At 37.3% G+C, this 18,494-nt stretch overlaps 3 protein-coding genes and 1 long non-coding RNA gene across 6 annotated transcripts; 3 read left to right on the top strand and 1 right to left on the bottom strand.

Annotated features, from left to right (window-relative positions):
* Positions 1 to 1,294: 1,294 nt before the first annotated feature.
* Positions 1,295 to 6,428, top strand: LOC103929072. 3 transcript variants are annotated; one of them, XM_009338218.3, is made up of 4 exons: positions 1,301 to 1,456; positions 2,254 to 2,393; positions 2,844 to 3,491; positions 6,069 to 6,428. In XM_009338218.3, exons 3-4 carry the CDS (start codon positions 2,941 to 2,943, stop codon positions 6,136 to 6,138), a joined length of 621 nt encoding a protein of 206 aa, XP_009336493.2. In that variant the 5' UTR covers positions 1,301 to 1,456; positions 2,254 to 2,393; positions 2,844 to 2,940; the 3' UTR covers positions 6,139 to 6,428. The 3 variants fall into 3 exon arrangements, with proteins under 3 accessions (XP_009336492.2, XP_009336493.2, XP_048436869.1); XM_048580912.1 differs by having other exon boundaries at positions 1,311 to 1,456; positions 2,139 to 2,393; XM_009338217.2 differs by lacking the exon at positions 2,254 to 2,393 and having other exon boundaries at positions 1,295 to 1,456.
* A 960-nt stretch (positions 6,429 to 7,388) lies between these two features.
* Positions 7,389 to 9,280, top strand: LOC103929071 (light-harvesting complex-like protein OHP2, chloroplastic). Its single transcript, XM_009338216.3, has 2 exons — positions 7,389 to 7,982; positions 8,951 to 9,280. The coding sequence occupies exons 1-2, from the start codon at positions 7,525 to 7,527 to the stop codon at positions 9,063 to 9,065; spliced, it is 573 nt and encodes a 190-aa protein (XP_009336491.2). The 5' UTR covers positions 7,389 to 7,524; the 3' UTR covers positions 9,066 to 9,280.
* Positions 9,281 to 9,579: 299 nt separating this feature from the next.
* On the bottom strand, positions 9,580 to 10,824 carry LOC103929070. The gene is made up of 2 exons (XR_664448.3): positions 10,573 to 10,824; positions 9,580 to 9,994 (listed from the first exon to the last, which is right to left on the bottom strand). It is a non-coding gene; the product is annotated as an uncharacterized LOC103929070 (long non-coding RNA).
* A 2,160-nt stretch (positions 10,825 to 12,984) lies between these two features.
* On the top strand, positions 12,985 to 16,923 carry LOC103929068 (probable serine/threonine-protein kinase At1g54610). The gene is made up of 7 exons (XM_009338215.3): positions 12,985 to 13,626; positions 13,883 to 14,164; positions 14,253 to 14,570; positions 14,681 to 14,902; positions 15,119 to 15,213; positions 16,123 to 16,216; positions 16,509 to 16,923. The coding sequence occupies exons 1-7, from the start codon at positions 13,216 to 13,218 to the stop codon at positions 16,800 to 16,802; spliced, it is 1,716 nt and encodes a 571-aa protein (XP_009336490.2). The 5' UTR covers positions 12,985 to 13,215; the 3' UTR covers positions 16,803 to 16,923.
* The last annotated feature ends 1,571 nt before the right edge of the window (positions 16,924 to 18,494 follow it).

Raw genomic sequence — 18,494 nt, 5'->3', positions numbered from 1 at the left:
CAAACTTTCTATATTTAGGGAAAAAAAAAAAACACGCTTACAAGAAGTGCATAATTAAATTTTTGGGGTATTAATAACAATTTTCTGTACTTATTATAAATAAATATGGTTAATGAATTAGCATCGGGGAACACCCATTTCTTGACACATATTTTGCAGAGCCTACTCTGTAATATATTTCAACGATCCAATAAAATACACACACACACATACATATATAGGGTTATGATTGGGGGCACCCAATTTTGTGACAGATGTTTTGACACCTTCATATAAGGTTCACTTCGTAATTTTCTTTCAATGATCTGAACTGTCTTAGGTCTTTCCTTAAATATTGTGTCTAGTAAAAATCATTCAAGTCTAAAACCATATAACCGTTGTAAATGATGGCCACTGTATTTTTTATTTGCAAAAGTGTATTCGTTTATTTTCTTTACTTAAAATGAATGTCTTAAGGATTTTAGATTTGTCTAATTTTTTTTTTTTTTTGTAAGAATGATCAATAAATGATGAAATGAAATATAGACTGTTCAAATCCTTGAAAAAATTATAGAGTGGGTCTACAAAATAGGTGTACAAATATGTGTAAAAAAATAGGTATCTTGTAATCTTGACCCATTTTTTGACACACAATTTTACGCTTATGTGTTATATATCACATTAGTGCATCAACAATCATATAATTTGAATATTTTATTCTATTTACATTGTCAATGGGATATTTTCAATTTTTTTTTAATAAACGACATTATCTACACTAAAAAGATGAAGAAATGAGCTAAACGTAAACTAATAATAATATGATTTAAATTTACTTTTAACGAGAATTAAATTTAAAACTTCTTATTTATAGATAAAAATAAACATGATTAAACTATAGTAGCAACTGACGTATACTTTCAAATTTTGGGAGCATCATACTAATGGATCATAATTCATATATTTACCAAAAGACAGAAGTCGGTGAAGCAAAAGTAGCGAAAATTTTTAGGTGTACCGGGTACACCAAATTTTTTTGGTGTACCCTCACTCATTAGAATTTTTTTGGTGTACAAAAAGTGAGGGTGCACCAAATTTTTTTGGTGCACCCTCACCATTATGAGTGAGGGTACACCGAAAAATCCCTCCAAAAGTAGAAGGAAAATAAATAAATAAATAAAAGGAAAAAAGAGAAACAAATTAATGAGGGCCCGTCGCTATCATTCTTCCTGGGAGTCACCATCCTATCCACCTTTAAATAATACCAACCATAATAAGTAAACCCACTCCTTTTTCTTTTTTTCCTTTTTTATTTTTTATTTTTTACTTTTCTTTTTTATTCCCCCCCCCTCTCTCTCTCTCTGATTCATCACCGGTTTTTTAGTATTTGCAGCGATCGAAGAAGTCATAGCCGCCGATTCGACGGCCGCCAAACGTCTGGAGATCCCTCTACTTCTTGGATATTCAACTTCTTCAGGTATTTCTGCTGACTGTCCTCCCTTTCTCTTTGATCTGGTTTTCTGTTTGTTTCCCGAGAAAATGATGGGACTGAAAAGAATAAAACTTTACTCCCTTTGGGATTCTCGAAAGAAAAAGTGGAATTTCAGTTCAAATTAAGAGTCTATTAATCTTTTGATTTCTTTTGAAAATTCAAAAATAGAAAATGTAAAATTGTGTGACTGTTCATAAATATATGATACTGTTTAAGATTAAAGTTATTAGTTACTATTGGTTTAATTTAATGGGTGACTGTTGGAATGCAGTGATGGGTAATGTTTAACTGTTTCTTGCAGAACTCACTAATTTGACTAGTTTAGTTTACTATAAATGGTTGGGTAATTCTCTGCCTTCCGATAAATTGAACATCTCACGGAAACCTTGTTGACCTTACATGTTGTGAATTTGGTTTATATTAACTTGCTATTGATGTTGTGAATTTGAACAAGAGGAAAAGCTTTGACCTTACATGATCACGAGCCATTGCGTGCTTCTTGGTAGTTGGTACTTAATCATACCAATTTACATCTTTCTGAAATTTTCGAATGTCTTACAAGACTACGGTTTTAATGAGTTTTGTGCTCACGAATATGCATATTTGCATATATAGTTATGATCTCCTTTGAGATGTTGGTATCTTATATTTTCAAATTGTTAATCAGGGCCATGAATTCAAGCACGATTCTACTCGATCAACAGTTCTAACTGACAATCTGTGTGTATGTGTGTGTGTGTGTCTGCATTTTATTGAATCATGCTAATCCGATTGTCAATTAGACTAACACATGCAGACTTGAGTGTATTTGATCAATGGTCCTGATCTGCAATATGGCAAGAAAACAAGTCAGTTGTCTTACATGACAACAATAACGCGCACATGGTCTTTCTTTAATAAGGATGTCCTCATTTTGAAAAAAGTAAGGACTGTCTATAGCAATCTGCTCTATTGATTCGAAATTTCGAACCATGTAATTATTTAGCCATTTGATTACCATCATGATTATTTCAGTATTTACCTAGAACATAGTGTTCGTCTATTTGTCTGGTCATAGTTACATAACTCAATGGTTTCTGAAGTGACTTGAAATACGAGTAATGTAGATCATTGGACCAGATTGCATGTCAGGCTCACATGACATCCCCATAAACAGGAATCCCTTCTTTGGAAAGGTGTAATACAATAGACCTTTGAAGAGGCACGTGCATGTGTGGAACATGATTAAGTGCGGAATTCCACTCCTGCTTTGGCCCGATATTACAATATATGCACACTTCATTTAAAAATTGGGGAACTGGATTAGTTTTTGTTGGTAACTTGGTATATTTACAATGATGCAAATGCTGATTATCTTTCACTATTCTTACAGTGAGTTATTGGTGGATGGAAGTCAGGTGGATTTGGTTCATCTGAGTAGAGGCCAACTGTATAGAAAACACATGTTGATGATCAAATGAGTAGAACTGATGTTATTTGCAGTAGAAGGAGGAGGGTTCTTCTCATCTTCAGCTGCTGGGTATAGCAAGGGCCTGGCCCTTCTTCTCTTGGGTCAGAAGGACGAAGATAAACCCATGAGAGTTTCGCCGTGGAATCAGTACCGGTTGGTGGATCAAGAATTTGACACTGACCTCCAGCTGGCTTCCACAAAGAACCGACTTTCCCGCGGCTGCGCCTCCTTTGTCTGCTTTGGTCGCGCTTCCGCGGGGCTCGACACTCCATCTCCTCTTAAAGTGGGCCCTGCCCAACAGCAGGATATTTTGCCTGGGTCTCTTGTTTCTGACAAAGGCAAGGATCATACTGCTGGTGCTGATGATGACCATATTGCTAGAAAGGTTGTCCTTAAAAGTAGCCTGAAGAAACCTTCCAAAAGAACTCCACTTTCTGTCGAGAGTGCTAATGAACGTGAAGCATTGAGTGAACCAGGTAGTGATATTCCTGGTCATGTGGAAAGGAGGAAAGTGCAGTGGACAGATGTTTGTGGGAGTGAGCTTGTTGAAATCAGGGAGTTTGAACCCAGGTATATTAAAGTTTATATCACAATATTATTAAACGCGTTCCTAATTCTTTAATTAGGCCATTACTTGAACTTAGAGTAAACTAATGCCTGGTTTGGTACTGAGGTGATTCTGAAAAAAGCTGGTGTAAAAAAAAAGCTTGGAGTTGTTTATGTGTTTGGTAAACATTCAGCTTCAGCTTTTTTTCACAGTTTTGGATGAAAAAAAGCCAAAAACAAGAAGCTGCAAAACCCAGCTTTGAAAAACCGGCGTTTTTTCACATCTGTTTTACATAAAATTTTATCAAACACTATAATACTGCTTTTTTTTTTTTCTTTTCAAAAGCACGTTTACAAAAAAGTTTACCAAACCCTCTGTTGCTTTATTTCACAGCTGCTTATTCTCACAGCACAGCAGAAGCAGCTTTTTTTCAAAGCACAGCAATACCAAACTAGCCCTAACTGCAGGCTCCCAAAAACTAAGCCTCATTTCTAGGGTTTTAATTGGGTGTTTTCTCTCAAGTACTGGAATATAAGAGCAGAATCACTCGTAATGGACTTCTACGTGTCTAATGTTTAAGTCATTGACCTTTCACATGCATTAAAATAAGGACACATGTATCTGAGATGGTGAAATTTAAGGTAGGTGTACAATTAGTGGAGAAATATAGATGGTTAGATTTTCAGAAGGATGGACGAGATGTGTTTGATTATGGTAGGATATCTCTAAGGTATGTTTGGGTGGGGGACTTCCAAATTCCAAGGCATTATGGCAAAATGAAGAAATGGATCACAAAAATTTAGATAAGAGGAATTAGAAAATGCACTTCATGAGCATTACAAAGGTATGTGATAGAGAATTGTAAATGACCCTTCCGAGTAGTAATTTTCAAATCCCTCGATCATGCCTTTTATAATGCTCATGTGGTGCATTTCCAATCCCTCCTTTCAAACTTTTTGGGATCCATTTCTTCATCACTATGCCTAATTCCCTTGTAATTTGGAAGTTTCTCGTCCAAACACACCCCTAGTGTCAGCTGGGTTTTCAATGATAGTTTTGTTGTATAATTGGGGATTCTATGTCGATTTATGACTAGGAGCTATCTGCTTGTTGGGTTGTTAATGCTTGAACTAAGGCTATTTGTTTAATCACCACGAACCTCCAACTTGGCAAGTTAGAGCTTACCAACCCATAAGTTGGTTACAAACCTGTATAGGAATTCAGCAAAGGTGTTTAAATTGAGATTTTGTTCAGCTCTTTCCTCATTTACTTTTTATGGTAGGTTGAAGGGTAAACTTAGAGCTTCTAGGTAGGTAGAGTGGCCTGTTTCCCTCATTTCCTTATAATGGGATTGAGGGACCTTTTTTATCGGAAGGGGTCTACGCAAATACCTTGTTACAGTTTGTGGATGTATTATCTCATGTACTTTGGGGGAGGTAAATTGGTTTTCTTAATTTGGTTAAGATTGTTGAATCATAATGCTCCTTTTTGTTGGTAGGTGTTAAATTTGGTTTTGGGAAGAGAGTTAGCACCGTGAATCATTTTTCCACTTTCTTCATGTGTACAATAATGTGCTAATGTCTTCTGTTGCTTCCTTTTCACCTTCTCGTATGTTTCTTGGAATCTAGTTGATTCATTTTGTTAGAGACTTTTCTGACCCATTTTTAGCTTTAATTTGGAACCTTAGTGCACCTGTTCAAGTGAAGATTTTTGCATGGTTGGTGGCCCATAGGAAACTTAGTACATGTGATTTTCTCCAAAGGAAAAAGTTGTATGGTTGTTATATCCCAGGTTGTGCTTTATGCTCAAAGGCGAGGTTGAGAGTATTCATCATATCCTTTTGGCATTGTCTTTTTACGTTGCAAGTTTGCCAAGAGATTTCAGTTACTTGATGTTAGTGGTTTAGGTTTATGAGAAGGCAGTTACCCTTAGAAGATTTGTGGCTTTAATCTATTTTTAGATTATTTGGGTAAAAATGGTTGGCTTGATAAGGTCCGTTCTTTAACAACTTAACCTTTTGAGTTGTAGTGGTTGCCTAATATGGCATCTGAGCTCTTGTTGTAAGAGCTTCTGTGATCAGAGCCCATAATCCTTCATCCCTTTTATTTGTCAATTTGTAAGGTACATGGTGGTGGTCTTTACCTGTATGTTGTGCTTGAGATATGAGAGCGATGAAGGGTGGTGGGATAGAGGGATGAAAGTAAAGATGAATGAATGAAAATAAAATCATTCTATTCTTGAGCTGATTTTTAACATCTCTGTTTTTTAGGGCCGTTCAGTTCTGTTAATTCATTCTATTCTCGAGCTACAAGCTGATCTGACTATTGTTTTTTCTGGTTTTTAGCTGAGCTTGATGGACATCTTCTTTTATCCATTAAAAGTTCAGGTTTCCCATTTGAAAAAGTTATTATTTCCCACGATCTAAAAAACAAAAGCATCATGTTTATACGTTTTTATGTCAATATTCTTCTGCAAGGTGTTTTTCTCGCTTTCTATGCAATTTAGGAAGTATATATTTTTATTGCATTCGCGTTCTTTCATTTCTCTATTTAGTACTACATATAATTTTTGCTGAGATGGAAACATGTTTGTATTGGCAGTGAAACGGATGGATCAGATGATGGATTCGACGATGGGAATGAAAAAAGTTGCTCGTGTGTGGTTATGTAGTTTGGCATTTACCTGATGATGATTTGGGCATTTCTGCTCTTTGGATGCAAATACTGCATCAGGTAACTTACCGCTAACATAGCTTGTTTGGTTGATTTACTTATTTCCGAGTAGCACCGTGCAGAATACCACCGTAGCAAGGACCAAGGAGTATTATATCTCTCTATGCCCGTCGGAATGAACTTTCATGTGTATATCAGGTTGCTGTGGGTTTTGTTTGTTATTCTCCTTCTGTGTGACTGCATTGTTCATTATTTTGTCATAATTAATGTATTATTTTTTTGCCCTTATGGTTTGAGTGCAATAAAAATTTTAGTCCTAAAACCTTTGAAGAATGATTGATGTCGCCTCAAGATAAGGTGATCCGAATGCCACCACGATCCCTTTTTGTGTCGGATTCTAACCTAGCATTCGTCCCCGTCGCGTATGTTGAGCTAGAAGCGTAATTGGAAGAGATTTATTGGTACTACGGGTGTCGGGTGCATCTGATTAGAAAGACGTTGGGTGACAAACGTCTATGCGCGCTGGTTACTGAATTCTTATAGCATTGTCGGCTCTCTCTGCATTGCCGCTCCAAAACCAAAATAAAATCACTCACCATTTTCCTCTCTCTGCAACTCTTGTTTAATGCTCTCTTGTTTTCGCTTGGTTTATCGACTCTGATAAGCATAAATAAAGAGAAGTGTGTAACAGTGTTTAAAATATTAAAAAACTGTAGATATTTATGTCAAAATATTTGAAAAATTAAGAATCGATATAACAAGAAGGGGATGAGGTGCAAACTTCAGTCTCTATTGGCGAGATATAAAAAAATCAATAAATATCGATAATATTTACCTATTCACTATAGAAATTTGGTGGAACTTATTGAAGATTTCAAACTTTTGAAATATGTTTTTTTTTGAAAATTTTTCTCTAATTTCGATTAAATCTGAATGAGCTGATACATTCGTCATATTACAAATTTTCACAATTTCGTCAAATACAACTGATATCTATATCAATAGATCAATCAATTTTTCTATAAATTCTCATATCGATTTTCATGGTATGTCAATATTTTAAACATCGGTGTAGTAAGCGAAAAATGATATATAATCACCATTTTCTCCAAAAATAACATGACGGATAACCGGCACGTGTCCCTTGCGTTAAGAAAAGGCGTAAGGCGCCAAACTCAAGCCAGCCAACAAACCTGACTTCTCTTGCATGCGCAAGACCAACTGACTTTAGAATTAGAATTCGAAGGAAGCCAGCCATCTCCTTTTACACAGAAACTTGGCCACACCTTGTCCACAAAAAGCACTTCCCAACTCCAACTGCTTCAATGGATAACACAAACAAATCACACACCCCAAATTACTCAGAAAGCAAAAGAACACAAAAATGTCAGTGGCAACTTCCTTCCCCTCCATCAAAATCCCACCTGCATCATCATCTTCCTCTTCACATTCTTCTTCTTGTTCTTCAAATCATTCTTTTATGCTGTCTTCTTCCTCTTCAACAAAGCCTTACCATGTAAAAATTAGCATAAGGAGCTCCCAGACTGAAGGGCCTATCAGAAGACCTGCTGCTCCTTCTCTCCGAGAACCCTCCCAGCCGTCTTCCCCTCTCAAACCAACCCCTCCTTCTCCTCCGTCTCCTTCTCCGCCGCCTCAGCAGCCCTCGAATCCGGCCCAGGTTTCCGGGCTGACGATGGTGGAGGACAAGAATGTGGTGACCTTGGAGTTTCAGAGGCAGAAGGCTAAGGAGATTCAGGAGTACTTCAAGCAGAAGAAGCTTGAGGCTGCTAACCAGGGTCCTTTCTTTGGCTTTGTTGGCAAGAACGAGATTAGCAATGGCAGGTAAAAGCTTTTAAATTTGTTTATCTGGGTTTATGCAGTTTTGTTTGTCTTGATTATCATTGGATTAGGGTTTGGATTGGGTGAAGATTATATTAAAATTGAAATGAATCTAAAATCTTACTGGAAAATCGCTGATCAAATCAGTAATTTTTTTTTATAGCAAACCCTAAGAACTGCATCCACATCTATCTATCAGACCTAAAGAAGAACAGCTCCACTTGTGTGAAACCAACGAAATGATAAATTCACCGGGCTTTCGATGATATTTTAGCACACTTTGGATTTTCCTCTTTCAAGGAGTATGTCAAATGCATTTAGTTGGAGTTGCATCCTATTTCTTTTAGCTTTGGCTACCCTCCTTCAATTGAACCTGTTGACATTAAATCACCAGTTTTCGATTAAATATTAGCAAGTCTACTTGTAGTACTGATGTTGTAGTCAGCTCACAAATAAGATAGAGAGGATTCGTCTCAAAGCACCCGACTTCTATAGTTTTACTTATTCGTTGTGACATCAAAAGTTTTAGTATCAGAGGGGTTTTTGCCTTCTTGCCTTCTCTTTCGGGGATAGTAGGAAGGTTTGCGTTTACCTAGATAATATTGTTTGGGAAGCGTATTTGATTGATCAGTTTTCGGTCATTGGGTTTTTAACAAGTTAAGCCAAAGAATTGAAAATTTGGTTTTGAAGATTTGCTTAATCATTACTAAGGAACCTCTGCCTAAACTCCGAATGTTAATTACACCCCAACACCCCTACTTAGAAATTAGAAAATAGAATCTAAAATTAGAATCAAGTTACATTCTGTGGCCGATTTTGTTAGTTCTGTTGGATCCCTCAACCAAACGACTTGCATTTCCGGCAAGAAGAAAGGAATTCTGCTTCCTATTTGGGTCTGTATGCTTGTGGCATAGTTTAGTTTGTCGATCTGTGATCTTCTTTCTCTTGTATTTGTGATTTTGGCTTTACAGATGGGCAATGTTCGGTTTTGCTGTTGGAATGCTAACGGAGTATGCAACTGGCTCAGACTTTGTTGATCAAGTAAAGATACTGCTTTCGAATTTTGGAATACTAGATCTGGAATGATACACCGGCCCGGTGGGATGTTGAAAGCCTCAATACCTTCTTGTCTCTGGAGCTACTGCAGATGCATTCACTGTTTCACTTGTAACTTTGTTGAGTAATTTGTTTAAATTTCATTTGCGAGAAATACTCAGCTATCATACGTTGCTGTATTTTACTTACGATGTTTACCAGGATTTCAACAATAGAAGAAGTTCCTCAGAGCTCGTTTGATAACATTTTTGTATTCGGTTTGTTTCCTTTTGAAGTAAACTGAAAGAAAGGCAAAATAAAATGGGTGAAAGGTTGAGAGGCAGGTCAGAGGTGAAACCGAAACCACAAACTATCTATAACTGTTTTTCTAGCATTGGTGAGCGAGTGTCCGCGGCAGTGATTTGTGATGTTTGGAGCACGCAAGATGAATGCAGCTCGAAAAGCAGGTTGATTATGCAGATCACGGCAGGATGATTTGAGTTGAACTCGTTAAGGCCTATTTGTTTTTGCGTATTTCAAACTAAAAAGTACTTCTAAAGCATCATAAGAACAAAGATACCACTTTCCTAAACCTGCGATTCGATGCAAGAAAATTTTGCAGTTGAGAGAATCATCAATTCAGATGCCTAACTACATATTTTACAGAAAGAAGAGCAATACACAGCTGAAACTAACCAGCTAATCACCCCTAACATTTACTTGACAACTGCATAGATAAGAGTAACCAGAAACAGCGCGCAAACAACACGCATTCCCTTTTGCAGATACAGCATCTTTGCCTCCAGTTTTTCCACCCTAGCCTCCACTCGAGCTATCCGCGCTTCCAACATTGCCAGCCGCGCTCCCCACCTTGTCTCCCCAACATCTACGCCATCTGCCGTGCTCTGTGCATAATCTTCACCCTGCAGAGAATCGTCTTCCCAAGCTTGATAGTTACACATCTCAGCAGACTAAAATTCCTGAATCACAGCATAACATTTTCCAATTTACATACTTTCAGAGCTGTCTCTGGCAATCAAGGTAGCTATTGATGGATTGAAACTAAATATTCGCATTTTGATTTCAATAAATAATGGACATAAAACTTAAACACGACAAGACTTTCTCTTACTCATCGATATTCTAAACTACTTTAATATGCCAACGAGTGAACAAAGTGGGTGCGAGGAGGTTGACGTTACCCTGGCCAACTAGCCTAACTCAACATTTGTAGTGGTATGATTGGTAAATTCCACAATATCCATAGAGCATCATAGAAATGATCTACAACTCCAATTAGACAACACCACAAAGTGCAGGGCAGATAAACCACCATTAAAATCTGAATGTTTTTAATTTTACATGTAAATTAGAAAACACAATTGAAACTACGAATCAACTTTAGTTTGCATTTTCTATCTTTTTTCTTGTATCTCGTTCTGGGTTTCATATATTTTCACCGCTGCGATTCGATTTTTTGTCTGATTTCACCATTATTTGCGAAAGACCCACATTTTATACAAGTAAAACAAAATAAAAAATGGATTAAAGCAAATACCTTTTAAGAGAAACTTGAATTTTCCCGTTTGAGGCTGAGCCGAGGGCTTTGAGGGTTTCTTACCAATCAAGATTCAAGTCTGGCCGTGGGAGAAACTGGCGAACCCAAGACACAGAGCCAAGATGAAAGGTTATTACTTTTTCGGGTGGGGAGGGAGACTCGTGAGATCACCCGTCAGTCGGGCAGCCAAACCAAATAGGCCAACCAAATAGGTTTAATGCTATTGGTTGAGGCCATGGGGCCTGGCCCCTCCCTTGGAGGGATTTTTCGGTGTACCCTCACTCATAAAGGTGAGGGTGCACCAAAAAAATTTGGTGCACCCTCACTTTTTGTACACCAAAAAAATTCTAATGAGTGAGGGTACACCAAAAAAATTTGGTGTACCCGGTACACCTAAAAATTTTCCCCTCCCTTGGCCACTCGCATCTCATCTCAGCTCATCTCATCAGAATGGACTCATCAGGACAAGGAGAGATTTTTTAATTTGTTAGGAATACGAGCACATATGTTATATATTATTATATAAGGAGAATAAAAAATTTTGCTTGTATGATGACATATGATATATCATCCCGTGTACTAAACATATTGAAAAATCTCTCCATCCAGGTTAAGATGTTGATGTGTCAACATCAGGCCAAAATTATTTATTCAAATAACACTTCACTCCTTCCAAATAAGAAGAAAGCCCTTATTCACCATTAATGTGATATCATTATTTTACCATACAAATACCATAATCATAATTGTTCATTATCTTCATCATGATTTAAAGATCATTCTAGAAAAAGTCATTCAATTCGATTGTCGTTTAGCAGTTGTACGATTCAAAGTTTTTGACTCCATAAACTAGAACACAGTATTTTTCAAATTAGCATCATACAAGACTCACTTTGGATGATTACATATATATATATATGAATGATTGACTACTTGCTTCGTGTCAAGTATCAATTTTTTGTTTTAATTACATGGTTGTTTGGTGTTTTATTTTCTGTTAAATCTTGAGTTTTTTAAGCCATAATTATATACATTATTGTGACTAATTATTGAAGAAGACTAACTAAATAAATGTCTACTGCATTGGAAGACTCGAGTCCTCAAGGGCTCCTCCTTGAACCATTTTAAGGCATTGCTAATGTATTTAATGGCTTAGCTAAACTGGTCTCTTCTTAAATTTGTATAAAACGGTTTATTTTTAGTTATACTTTTTGGAACTCGATTTTGATTTCACTTTATTCTTTAAAATTCAAAAGTCGTTACTTTGCTTTCTGAAACTCAATTTGATCCCACTTTGTTTCCTGAAATTCAAAAGCCGCCACTTTGCTCTCTGAAATTCGATTTCAATCTCACTTTGCCATTTGAAACTTAAAAGTCGTTACTTTAGGATTAATTATTGTATGCTTATATAATTGAATTGCTTGAATTAAAATCTGATATGAATTTTCTTTTCCTTTGACTCAGTCACTTACACACACAATTAAGGTTGATTACTCTCTCTCTCTCTCTCTCTCTCTCTCTCTCGCTGGTGCTTGTTATATCATGAAAAGCATGCACCCTCTAGAATTCCTTAGGAAAACTCATATGAATCCAATAATTTAACTTTTACAAAAGATTGGTATTTACTATTTAGGCTAGTATCCATCTCTATATCGATTCAAACAAGACTCGGACTTCTTGTCTTGTTTGGATTGATTTTGATTTCAGATTATATTTGTTGCTGAATCCTCAACTCTGTCAAGAGTTGATGGACATCTTTGTTTTTGTAAGCATATCGGTATAACATGTAATTATATGTTAAACAGTGGAGACGATAAAAGTCAAACGACATCAACAATTTTTTTATTTTTATTTTTTATTTTAAAGATTAATGGATAGAAGCGTTGGCGGATTTAGAATTTGAATCATGCTGGGTCTCAATGTTAAATAGGAACAGAGTGCAAACTCGCAAAGCTCTAAAAAACCAGTTTATTCACTTGGTGGGCTTGTTATGCACATGTCAATAGATATAGGCATATGTCGAATCAATCTAATGAGTGATATGGAGAGAACTTGTCGAGTGTTGTTAATGCAACATGTTAAGATATGCATAACATACATTACATAAACATCTAGTATACACAAAAGAGATTCGTACCAAATCATCGAAGGATCCTATAAAAACATTTACATGTATATTTTTTGAACTCAAAGGATCCTAAAACCACCTTGGTTCCTAGTTCCATCCGTGCCTGCATAGAAGAATCTTAGTCCGCAAACAAATGTCAAGAAGAAGGAAGGTAAAATAATACATAGAAAAGGACGAAATATTGTCTTTGACCAAAAAAAGAAAAATTAAATAGAAGGGATGTAATTGTCACATGATTGACACATGTCGATTAAATCCTTCCCTCCTCTTTTACTCCGGATTTTCAATTGAGCGAGAAAGGCAAGACTGGAACCAGCCAAGGACAAAACACCCCTATTTTCTCCCGCACAGTATGCCTCCGATTTGCCGCCCATGGACGGCCAAGATTCCCGCATATTCGCCTAATACCCCTCCTCATCTCTCTCGTTCCTCCTTCTCCCTCCTCATCTCTCTTGTTCCTCCTCCTCCCTCCTCTTACTCAAAGAAACCCCGGACCGGTCTCGACCCACAAGCCAATGGGAATAGTTCAGGCCAAGCCTCTCACGAACTCCGCACCTGGTGGGCTAGAGAAGCTCAAACTGGATAATGGGCACGTCGCAAAAGGGCCGCTTAATGGTCACAGACGATCAACTGGACAGTTCCATAGGGATCCTTTTAAGTCGCAGCAGCAGAGGGTTGAGTCCAGACTTTCAAATATCGAGCATGGCAGTGGCGGCAGCAGCAGCAATGAAAGGGCGACGGCGGCGGCGTTAACTGGTGGTAGTGAGGGAGAGAAAGATGATGGGAGTCAGAGAGTTTCTTATAAAGTTTCTGTGGATGAGGAGTTGGTGGATGGATGGCCCAAGTGGCTCACTGATAATATTTCGAGAGAGATTTTGGCTGGCTTGGTTCCCAAGAGTGCCGACTCTTACGACAAGCTCGATAAGGTTTGATTCCGTTATGTTACTGTCACTCAACTTGAATTCATTAGAACAGTGATATGAATGTTTTTCTGTTCCTTTATTAGTGTTTGAAACTTGTATTGTTATGATCGTTTTCTAGATTCTAGAGTGCTTTTGTGGATGCAATCGAAAAGCTAAGGGACCATTTGATAATTGTTTCATTTTTAGTTTTCACTTTTTGTGCTTGGCATATGAGAAAAGTATATACTGGTAAATTTATGGCAATGTTTTGCTGTTGTAGGTGGGTGAAGGAACCTACAGCAATGTGTACAAGGCTCGAGACAGGGACACTGGAAAAATCGTTGCCTTGAAGAAGGTCCGGTTTGATACATCGGAACCCGAGAGTGTTAAATTTATGGCACGAGAGATTATGTTTTTACGGAAACTGGATCATCCCAATGTAGTCAAGCTTGAAGGATTGGCTACCTCAAGAATGCAGTACAGCATTTATCTTGTTTTTGATTTCATGGTGTCAGATTTGACAAGAATTATTTCCAGCCCTGAAGGGCTTACTGAACCACAGGTTTAAGTTTTCTCCTAACTCGTGGATTCTGAATTTGGATTCTTTGATTCGTTGGACTCTCAGTTTCTAACATGAATTATTGACACAGGTCAAGTGCTATATGCATCAATTGCTTGCAGGTCTGCAGCACTGTCACGAGAGGGGAATTATCCATCGAGACATCAAGGGATCAAACCTATTGTTAGATAAAAGTGGAATGCTAAAAATTGCAGATTTTGGGCTTGCAAACTATTATGTGCAAAACCCTAAGCGCTCTCTCACAAACCGAGTTGTGACACTTTGGTACAGAGCACCTGAGCTACTGTTAGGTTCTACAGATTATGGAGTTGGCATTGATCTTTGGAGTGCCGGTTGTGTCTTGGCTGAAATGTTTACAGGGAGACCACTTCTGCCTGGTAGAACAGAGGTAATTCAATGTTGAGCATGTGCGTGTGTGTTTGTCCAGGTGAGAAGAACGAGTTTATGATCTTACTTTCGCTGGCTGAATTTGCTCAAACACATTCTACTTGCTTTCAGGTTGAGCAACTTCATAGGATTTTCAGGCTTTGTGGCACACCATCAGAGGACTACTGGAAAAGACTGAAGCTATCTACAACTTTTAGACCTCCACGTTCGTACAAACCCAATCTTCAAGAAGCTTTCAAGGATTTCCCTATTTCTTCATTGGGTCTGTTGAGCACTCTCCTTGCTTTAGATCCTGCCTACCGTGGTTCTGCATCTTCGGCTCTAAAAAACGAAGTCAGTACAAATTGAAAGTTTCACTCTTATAATGAAAAGTTTTTTACCAACTACATGTTTTTCCAGTAGCTTCTGTTCCTTATGATTCTTGTTTTTAGGCATCCATGACATATAGTATGAGTTCTTATTTTGGTGTTGAATTTGTCTTGCAAGTGCACGTATGACTCGTGAGTTAATTTGTGAACATTATATACTAAAAAGGAGTTCTGTTTACAGTTCTTTTTCAGAAGCCCCTTAGCATGTGAACTTTCTGGTCTACCTGTAATCTACAATGCGGATGATGAATTGAAACTAGCCAATGAGCATAAAAAGTAAGTTGACGTTTTCTTTTCTTTAAGATCGATAAGGAAGGTATTTAACAGCATGACATAGTCACCCTGTTAATTTGTTCAATGTCATTAACGTTGTCTTTCTAAGTGAATTTGGTTTTCTACCTGTTCCGTCCAATAACGTCTCTGATGGATTCTGCTTGCATTAAATGTGAAGGTGCATGAACGTATTCATGCACAAATCTGTAGAGATTCTAGAGATCACACTACGTATATCCTTCAATTGTATGGTAGTGTGTGATTTCGGGAGTTACCAGATTAGAGGATGCATGATCCTGTGTCCTAAACCCATGAATGCACACACATAAGCACACAAGCATCCCATGAAATGTAATTAAAGATTTAAACTATTTGATCCATGGTTAAAACCCCTAACTCCTAAACAACCAACATTAAAGTACTCTCATTTAGAGTGCCTTAACCCTGTCAACATGGAGGATGAGGTCACAAAGGAAATAAATGTCAAGAAAAAGGGCCTTTGATCTAGTTTGGTAAAGGAATCGTTGCATTCAAAAGGATAGAAAATGGTGGAATTTGAAGGAATGTGAATACAGGATGTACTAACCTATATGGTTGACTGCTGGAGCGAATGGAGGAGGCTATTTGCTAATTAGCACAAATTCGAATGGAGGAGGCTATTTGCTAATTAGCACAAATTCAAGTGGTAGTTTTAAAGGAAGAGTATGTATTAACCTATATGGATCAAAGCCTTGAAACCATTTACGCATAGTTTTACCGTCTGGAATCTGGTAGTACCTTGTTATAGGCGCTACTTGTTATTTTCTAAACCATTATTGTTGCTTTAATGTTCTTGGAAAATGATTTCCGAATGCGAGGATTTGATGTCCAGTTCGTTGCTTGAGTAACTGAAAATTTTTCTGCTATTTTCAGGTCTAGGAAAGTAAGGCGGTCTCGAACACGTGAGCGCCAGAGACAAGATGTATCTGCTGCGAAAGTAAAAGAAATTTCTGCATCTTCCAACCAGGTAAATATAATTCCTTGTTTTCGGAGTTCAGGGGACCCTTGTGTTGTGTAAGCTTTTTTTTCTTATGGCGCATGAACAATCGCACAATTAACTTAGGCTAGCCAATCTGTCATGCATGGATGAGGAAGGGAAAAGAAAATGTTCAATTAAAAGAACAAGATACGGCCCTTATCGACGAGAGGAACCTCGTCTAGCCCTTCTCACCTATACTGCTCGGCACACCTTTCTGATCGTGAAACATTAGAGATATGTTTACAGGGTGATTTCTAAAGATTATGTAATATGCATATAGGGTCTTCAGGAGCAGGAGAAAACCGTTGGTTCAAATTTCGAAGGTGAGCCAGGAAGCACTACTAGTAGCAACTCCTCCAGTGCAAACCAGGAAGGCCGGAAGGAAAGCCCGATCTTCTCCCTCTCCCCAGTTGAAGGTCTTTCAAGTGTTACTAAGAACGTCAAGAACCTACCTCCATTACCCAAGTCTAAAGCGCGTGCCACAAAAGACAATCAGATTAACAGGTCTGCATCCAACAGAGAATTCAGAAGGTTCAATCCAAGGGAGCTAGAACTCTATGCTCTTGATGACTAGGCCCCATTTCATGAGCATATAGAGCTGCACCATATCTTTTTCTTACAGTCATTTTCCCCTCTACTGAATATTTGCCAACATGAATTTCTGGTTTCGTGTATAATGCAATGATTTTTTATTAGGGTTTTGTGTTTAGGGGGCTTGATTTAGTTTTCCGGCCAATATAGCGTATGCTCTGTCTTTTACGGCCAATGACGGCACATTCTCTGTTGAAACCCGAAAGTTCTTACGTATGGCCGGAAAAATTCTTAAAAAGAAACTCGACGATATAGGGGTAAGAAGGCATTCTCACAACATTGTCAATATATATTCTACAAATGTGGCTCTTCTATAAGTTTGTTTACCTACGTGACAGCTTAAAGATTAAAATTTGTTTTTTCACAGTTTTGCACGCCAATGAACTCACAAATTTCATACTCTTGATTCATTTATTGTGAAAGCTTTATTTTCTTTTCTACAGCTATTTTGGCATAATTGCATGCATGTATATTTATAAATGGGTGTAATTCGAATCGGATCAGCCTTAATCCATATTTGAATTCAGATATTATTCGGATATTGATTTGACTTGTAGATCCATATTCGATAAGCATCAAGTCCGGATTGAAGCGGATCTTTTTTTTTTTTTGGAATCAAACAATATTATCTAAACTAAGGGGGAAGGGTGGGCTTAGCTTCACAATGGGCTAGCAATAATGTGGTTCAAATTTGCATCTGGCGAGAATCGAACCTAAAACCTCTCACTTACAAGTGGAGAGGAATACCATTAGACAGTAGTACTAAGTGGCAGACCTATGCGGATCTAACTCAAGAAAAAAAATTAAATTTTTTTCTTATATTATGTAATTCTATTTTTAACCAAAAAGTTTCATGTTGTATAATATTAAAAAAAAAAAAAGTATGCGTATTTTGAATGCTTAAAAGATTTAAATTACTCTTACCCACATGTTTAATACATTCAAAATAATATGAAAATAAAATAATGTGTTATATTAAGTTGGATCATATTAATATCATATCAAATCAGCTTTGATCCATATTTGATTTTTTTTTTTTTTAGTACAACGATATATTTTACACTAAAGAGAAGGGGAGGAGTTCTGCTAAGCCACACAATGAGTAACCTAATTTGGTATCGAATTAGCAATCCACGAGATTCAAACATAAGACCTCTCACTCACAAGTGAAGAGGAATACCACTAGACCGTGGTACTGAGTGGCTAATTCATTTTTAATTGTATTGAGGGTTCAAATTTTATTCAAACAATCAAATTGTAATCTTGTTCTGGATCCTATTAATTACATAAGATCCAGATTAAGACCTGATCCATTGACATGTCTAATTGCATGGGTTGTTCAGCTTTTAGGCTTATTAATTGATTTGGCCCCAAAAACTGTTAGTCTCATTTTACCCCCTGAAACAATTCTCGTTTCACTTTGCCCTTTGAAACTACCATTTCGTCTCTTTTAGTCTTAGTTCACCCAATTTTCGTCCATTCTATCGAATAAACATTAAAGTAAGTATGGACATTTCTTTTTTGACACAATTCTTTGCCTCCATCTTGCCTATTAAAACAATCTCAATTCTATTTTTTATAACTCTAATTCAAACCCCGTCCATCTCTCTTAAGGATTGGTTAGTTTGTGAATTGGTGCGGAGCTACAGAAGAGGGAGAGAGAGAGAGAGAGGGG

The sequence above is a fragment of a genome, unplaced genomic scaffold, assembly GCF_019419815.1.
Source record: "Pyrus x bretschneideri cultivar Hongxiangsu unplaced genomic scaffold, Pyrus_bretschneideri_v1 Contig16, whole genome shotgun sequence".
NCBI classification, from domain to species: Eukaryota; Viridiplantae; Streptophyta; class Magnoliopsida; order Rosales; family Rosaceae; genus Pyrus; species Pyrus x bretschneideri.
This window is presented reverse-complemented; position numbering and strand designations above follow the sequence as displayed.

Excerpts from the sequence above, each read along its gene's own strand:
- LOC103929071 (XM_009338216.3), top strand. The coding sequence starts at position 7,525 with ATGTCAGTGGCAACTTCCTTCCCCTCCATCAAAATCCCACCTGCATCA. Across the intron at positions 7,983-8,950 it reads AACGAGATTAGCAATGGCAG|ATGGGCAATGTTCGGTTTTG; the intron begins GTAAAAGCTTTT and ends TTGGCTTTACAG.
- LOC103929072 (XM_009338217.2), top strand. The coding sequence starts at position 2,941 with ATGTTATTTGCAGTAGAAGGAGGAGGGTTCTTCTCATCTTCAGCTGCT. Across the intron at positions 3,492-6,068 it reads ATCAGGGAGTTTGAACCCAG|TGAAACGGATGGATCAGATG; the intron begins GTATATTAAAGT and ends TTGTATTGGCAG.
- LOC103929068 (XM_009338215.3), top strand. The coding sequence starts at position 13,216 with ATGGGAATAGTTCAGGCCAAGCCTCTCACGAACTCCGCACCTGGTGGG. Across the intron at positions 14,903-15,118 it reads CTTCGGCTCTAAAAAACGAA|TTCTTTTTCAGAAGCCCCTT; the intron begins GTCAGTACAAAT and ends TTCTGTTTACAG. Across the intron at positions 16,217-16,508 it reads TTTCTGCATCTTCCAACCAG|GGTCTTCAGGAGCAGGAGAA; the intron begins GTAAATATAATT and ends ATATGCATATAG.